Source organism: Alligator sinensis, unplaced genomic scaffold (assembly GCF_000455745.1).
Source record: "Alligator sinensis unplaced genomic scaffold, ASM45574v1 scaffold701_1, whole genome shotgun sequence".
NCBI lineage: Eukaryota > Metazoa > Chordata > Crocodylia > Alligatoridae > Alligator > Alligator sinensis.
The window spans coordinates 3883414-3890640 of NW_005841915.1; the positions used below are offsets into that span (position 1 = coordinate 3883414).

The window sequence follows — 7227 nt, forward strand, 5'->3', positions numbered from 1 at the left end:
CCCATTAGACTATCCATGGCCATAAAGGACCAATAACTGCTGTTGCTTTTGCTCCTGATGGACGGTATCTTGCCACTTATTCCAACACAGATAGCCATATCTCCTTTTGGCAGGTAAGATTATGCACCTAATGCAAAGATGTATGCAAATAATGCTAGTACTGTAGGTGGGACCACCTTTGAATTTGTACAACCAACACTTTGGACTTCAAAAAAGAAATGTCATTATAGTACCAATATAGCCTCCAGTAAAGGACACCATAAGGTATTATAGTCTCTTAAAAAATTACTATCAAAATCAAGAAATTACAAAATTTAAAGTTGAAATAAAAGCATACGCTCAGCAACTTTCACCGGTGATTTGTGTGCTGCTGTGCGTCTCCCCACAGCTCTTTTTTCTTGCTTTCCCTTCTTTTATTTCCCTACTAATTTTTTCTCTCTCTCCTTCCACGCATGTGCAAATGTGTACACACACACACACACACACACACACACACACACACACACACAGGCACATCCACAAAGGTAACTAGATCCCAGTTCATGAGGCTCTCATTGAACCTCAGTAGAATGCAGGTTTCTCCTATAAGTGTATAAATGTGCATGAATAAGCAGTTTGGACTGCTATCTGTATATCTAGCTTGGGTGCTTATGTATTTCCTGTTACCAGAGCGTTATCTGAACAAGTGGGAATCTTTTAAAATTTAAAATGGGAAGTTACTGTTTCCCCTGTGTGCAGAGGCCAGTTGAAGCACAGATTCTTAAGTGAGTTTCCCAAGAGAGAAAGCTAGGTGGGGGGATAGTTGTATACCAGGGGGTCCCAAATTTTTTATGCCGTAGCCCAGCAGTCACAGCTGACCACGGCTGGAATTTTAGGCTGGAAGACGGGTAAGGATAACCCCAACCCCCAGACGGGGGAGTGGGCCAAACCCTGTGCTGCCACAGGCCCTGCAGAAGGAGCCGCGGCCTCTCCGCCCAGCTCTGGGAGGCCACATTTTGCCAGTCCATGGCCACTTCCAGTCTGGCAGCCGACTGTGCTGCAGACCAGCAGCCGACCCACTGGGGTGTAGCCTGGGGATTGAGGAACCCTGTTGTATACTATAACCATCATTTATGCCTAACATGTCCTTCATTTTTACATGTAAAATTTGTGTAGTGCTAAATGAAAACACTACATTGGCATAAATATAAAAACGATTGCTCTGGAAATGAGTGGGCCTGATCACATAGTTCAGACAGACAAATACCTATCTATGTTGATGGGAGTTTTTCTAGCATTTGGACATCAACACTGGACCCAGTATGCCTTGCAGCTTGCATTTAATATTTTTTAATCTGCTACCGCAATTGTCTGATGTTATTCAGTAATTCTGCATATGCCATAACAATTACTGAACTATCTTCCACCACAATATACTCCCATTTCTGAAACAAGGAATTAGATTTGCAAGGATGTTCAACAGTCGGTTGCAGGTATTTGGTTTAACTGCTCAGGAGGATGGGAGAAGCAATTAGATTTATTGATTTTAATCTCGTACCTGATCTTTTAAAATTAACAAATAAATAATCTCCATATGCAAGCACGAGTTGAAAAGTGCAAATTGCTTGATTTTTCTAGTGTAAATCCATTCATGTTAAACTATCTGTTACATAAAGAGTTAAATGTACCTACACATTTAGTTTTAAAATGTGACCTCGTGCACTAGTGATTTTTTTCCCTCTGTGTTCTATTCGGCACTATTATTAATGCAGGAAAATCAGTAACATTAGTCATCTTAAAAGGGTTATTACTCAAGATGATTTAAATTGTGAAAATGTCAGTAGTGCTTGCATGCTCCCTGCTAGAGATGCCATGATTTACACTCTCTGACACCATTCTGCTGCTGAGAAGGACCAGAAAAAGTAATGGTTTATATTTTGTACTGATCAGAATTCAGAACATGAAATCAGCAATAACACATCTTAAATGTCCAAAGATTTGCCAAGGTTTCAAGCGACAAGGTTTAGGCATAGAGCTGGACCATTGTCTACCTGTTTTTCCCAAGATACTAACACATTTAGATAGAGAGGTTTCCAAGAACATGCAAGCATTTAAGAGCGTGTAAAGTTGTGTCAAATAGGGGAGGGGCCCTCTTTTTTTTTTTTAACAAAATTACATAAATGGGAAGCCCATAGATCAACAGTTCTCCTTTAAAAGTTTAATCTCATAATATTTTGTTTATATAATGGAATATAAAGCTTGCTTTATTATCTCTTTAAGAGCATGGACCATTCCTGTTGTTTTCTACAGCTAAACTCCGTGATCTAATAGGTCTCTAAGTTTTGTGATTTAACTAGTTAAGATATATTCCAACAGAAGCATATGATTCTTAGCAATTATGATTTTTTGATGATTCAGTTTGAAGCACAATTTCATGAAATAATATAAAAAGTATTGATACGCTCAGTGAATAAAATTCATGTACAGGTTTACTGTACAGGATAAAATTTGTTGTAGAGTCAAGCTAATTTCTTGATTCAGATCTTGTCATTTTAATATGGAGTAGAGAAAATGAAAGGAAACTGATTTTTTTAAAGGCTGTAAAGCAAACTGCAAGGTAGAAATTACCACTAATTTTGCTGTTAAACTTTGAGTCTAGGTCCTGATGCAGAGCCTAGCTTACAAAAGCTTGATTCTATTTTATTTTTGTTTAGAATTTTTTTTTAAGTCAATTTGGCCTTGCCTTATAAGGGAAAAAAGGGAGGAGATGTAACTCTCAAATATACCTGTAAAAATGTTCCTTAAGATAATATGTAGTCTAGACATCATCTGTATTAAACTGACTTTATAAACTCCTCATCAAAAGCAAGCAGTAAACTGAGTGTTACTAAATTTAGCACAAGTTTCATTTTGAAGCCTGCTGTGGAGAGTTAATTAAGCAGAATCAAACATTTTTGAAGCGTACGGGTTAGATTCTCAGCCTCCCACTAGTTTAAATAACATCACTGTTTGAGTAAGTTAAATGAAACTTAAGTGAAAGGTCATATGAGATAGCAGCCGTGTAGCTGGCACTGGCCAGAATTGGCACAAGTTTTCCAAAAAATGACAAACTAAAAAGACTTTGTTTCCCCTTAGCTTGCTTTATATATATAAAGGAACTTGTTGACTTTAGTCTGGACTCTGTTTTCTGTAACTGCAGATGAACACCTCTCTCCTGGGAAGTATTGGAATGCTGAATTCGGCACCCCAGCTCCGCTGCATTAAAACATACCAGGTGCCCCCTGTCCAGCCTGCCTCCCCTGGCTCACACAATGCACTCAAACTGGCCCGGCTGATCTGGACTTCTAATCGCAACGTTATTCTCATGGCTCATGATGGCAAAGAACATCGATTTATGGTCTAGGGTCAGTCTCTTACTAGAAATACATTTTTGGTTTAATATTCCCTGTAATTTTCTCTTTCTTTGTCCTGTTAACGCCGGATTACCCACACCAGTGCCTACGTAAGTCATCCAGTGGAATCAGCCAGACTGCAACATTTCTGCATGGTTCTCTAAACCAGCTTGTGCCAGCTGTGGATTCAGAGGCATGCATGCCAGCTCAACAGTACATAGTTATTCTGTCACTGGGTAGGTTTGCCTAGCTATTGATAGGAGGGAAGATGATGGCTATTGGGGATGCTCCTGTTGCTCAGTGCAACAGAAGCTTAAAAATCAGTAACACTGTGATTGCACTCCTTGACTAGATCAGCACATTCAAGAATCAAAATCCCAGTTTTCGAGGTTGGGCTGAATCTAGTCACTTTTCCATTGGAAGTTAAAGTAAGGCACCGTCCCTAACTATAAATATTATTTTCCTTTTCAGTTTCTTAAAGAGATTTACTGTTTACCAAAAAAAGGTTGTGTGTTTACATGTACTTTCTTTGAGTGATTGCTTGAAGTGGTCGCTGGCATACATGTCATAGGGTTTACCAGTTGGCTCCTTGATGAGGGTCTAACCGGTTTGAGATTCATGAGAACGTTCATGAGGAACTGCATTTTTATGACAGAGTGATGTATTTTCATTTTGAAAAGGCATGCGTCTTCAGAAAAAGTTCAGGTTCATTAAATTGGAAGTTACTGTTTCTTGTGGCCTGGAAGAAAGTGTGATCAGTCCACACGTAAATAAAGAGAATCTCTTAAAGAGGAAAGGACAAACTTGAAAAGTATAATACTGATACACCAAGGTCTTTTTCTGAGTTCCCTTTGCAGCCACTGCAGGTGTTTGTTTCAGAAAAAGCGTTCTTCTTCCCAAAGCAGCTTCCATTTCTGCTGGATCTTCCAAGGAAGGTATAATCCTGCTTTTGTTCCAGTACATCCTATTACTGCATAAATTATTGTAGTGTCACAAATTGCAAGTTTAGCTTTACTGAAGGAACACAGGGAAAGAATGCAAGCACTTATGGGATTGAGCAGATATCACTACTATTTAGCAACCCAGACTAGGAAAATTTTGGAAATTATTTTGAACGATATTATTTGAATAACATATATATTAGCATTTCCCCCAATAAATGTATTCCTTTGTAATGGAAGCTCTAACTGTTCATGTTTTTTCTGTTTTTACATATCTACATTTTTTAAATATTTACTAGTGTGAATATATATTCTGGCTTATGCTAACAGGAAAAAATCCATAAAATACAATTTAATTTAAACATGTGGATGTATATGTTTGTATAGGTTTTATTTTCATTCCATTTTGTCTGGAAAGCTTGCAGAAGAGAAAAGGCACTCATTCAATTATAGCTTGTAAAGTAAAAGTAGTATTTGCAGGAAAAAGAGGAATAAATTAATTTTTTAATGGCTTCTAAAATGCTTTGTGGGTTTGTTTTTTGGGGGACGGGGGTCGTGTTTTGTTTTGGAGAAGTTAGTCTGTTTAGTACACTGTACAGGAAAGTAGGATATACAGCCCAGAATCAGCATATCTGTTGTTTACTATAGTAAAAAAATAAATAAAAATTTGACCATTTGGAATGTCACATCATTGCTGTAAATTTTATTCTTTCTAACTATGGCCACAATGTAGTTTCTAGTGGTGGTAAAATACTGTAGTAGGACTTAGATTTTTTTAATGTGAGTTTATGCAACATGCATGTATATTGTATTTATAACAATATAAATGTATATGTAGCCTCAAAAACAGGAAGCAAAGACTTTCAAGTTACACAGTGACTTTTTGCCTTAGAGTCAGATATTATAGTGCTATGTTTTTAAGTATAAGCATATGAGGAAAATTAAAAGGTACCCATCATGCATTCCTCCCTAGGCATTCCACTCATATTTACTTCTCTTACACTTTTTTTTCAAGCACATATGTGTTTACTTTCAAAACTGAGATGCAGTTACAGGAAAAAATGGATACATTCCACTATGCCACAAAAAAGATTTTCTTTAATACAGTAAAGGGTAGCTTACATTATATGTACATAAAAGTGGTTGTTTAAACTACAACTTTACTGGATCAGAAAAAAGAAAAGAAAAATGCCTGTCTGCTTCCATACTGAAAAGCTCAAGGTAGCAAAAGTTAAAAAATAAATAAGCTAAATTTTCAGAAGATTAAGACAACTAGTATTAGTGTCTAATGTGTTGTATCTATAAGACAGTGAAAATTGCAATTCGTTCCAATATGTCCATAAAAGCAGCCAAGATTGCAATTCAGTCAGATTAGTGTTACTTGGCCAGGGACTAGAGGAGTGCTTGTGGGGCAGAAATCTCTACCTGTTTAACAGATATTTGCATATTAGTTAAACACAAATCTCCACTTTGGTGACCTTGTAAAACCTAGTCCCAAACTTCATCGCAGTTTAGATCTCTCAGTACTGCAGTAAAATGTGTATTGTCATTCCAGTGTAAGCTTTTAGTGTTTTATTGATTTGTTAGTACTGTATTTGGGCTTGTCCTTGTACATGTAGAGACGTATGTGGCTTCATTGGCAGTTGACAAGCAAAAATGACATGATGAGACACCTCTATGAAAATGTTGTAATGATTGAAGTCACTGTATATGGTAAATGATTAAAATGTCTGCCTCTCAAGAAACTTCTTGATAATTCCACTTCAAATCTACTGTATGTACTAAATGTCCCTGTGTACATATGTGTGTGGAATAAAACAGAATGGTATTGAAGACTATTGCTCCCATACAATCATCTTAACTTTGTTATGGTTCTCCCACAAATGCATCACTTGCCGATGCACCTTTGATATTAACTGTATTATCATCATGTATGGAAACTTTTTTTTTAACCTTTTTATGAAGCTTATAGTTCACTCAAGAAGACAGAGCTCCTCAAGAGACTCAAAGCCTCCTTAGCGAAAAGGAAGTTAGAAATGCACTGAGAGAAAGTGGTTCTCTTATTTTTTTTCATAAGAAGCACGATTCAACCAAATAAAGAAAACGTCGGTCTTTTGGAACCTCAATACTGCCCTCTGTAGTGCATGTAAAGTCATGCCGCTGCCTTGATAACCAGTCCTAGATCCTTTCTAAGCGGGGAAGTAATTGAACCAAATTGTTCATTGAAATTTTCTGACCTGAACTGCTCTCCCTTGGGGACTGAGCTGCATTTATTAAATGTATTAAATTTCATATAATACTTTGTTTGGGATTAAATTGGTAACCCCATAGTAAAAGAGTACCATTGCTTTTGAGCAAGAAAAACAACATAGATAATTATTGCTTACAGAGGTTTATGGCGTAAGCAGTTAATTTAATCTTTCCCTTGGTGTTCAGATAAAAAGATAGGGAAGTTTGAATTGAGTCAATCATTATATAACAAGACTTTTTTTCTCTTTAAATAAACATAAAAAAGAAGATTGCAACATATTTGTGTCCTCAATTTTCAAGGTATGTGAATGTGTTAAAATAATTGATGACTTAAATATTTTTCTTATAGGTAAAATATGCTCAGTAGCAGCTCTATTGGTGATCACATAAACTGATCAAACGTGGAAAGGGCATGACATTAATAGGAAGGTAAAGCCAGGCAGTGCTGGATGAACTTTCACCTTTCACCTCTTCAGCTGACAGACATAGCTGAGTGTTGAAAAATCAATACTTAGGAGCCAGGAGGGAAATATTTCCAACCTCTAACTAGAGAATGTATTTTGACAAGGCCAAGATAATCCAAGCAGCACAGGAGAAAGAGAAAAGAAGACTCATTTTTAAAGCTTGACACTTCAAGGTGTTTTTGTACAATGGTTTAGAGAGAG

The 7227-nt window shown here is 36.9% G+C and overlaps 1 protein-coding gene across 1 annotated transcript in view; it reads left to right on the forward strand.

Moving 5' to 3' along the window:
- The window catches only part of WDR7 (WD repeat domain 7), a 312876-nt gene extending 306243 nt beyond the window's left edge, over positions 1–6633 (forward strand). The window contains 2 exon segments of the mRNA XM_025198163.1: positions 9–113; positions 3179–6633. Coding sequence (XP_025053948.1) covers positions 9–113; positions 3179–3382 — 309 coding nt within the window. The 3' untranslated portion in view covers positions 3383–6633.
- Positions 6634–7227: the final 594 nt, after the last annotated feature.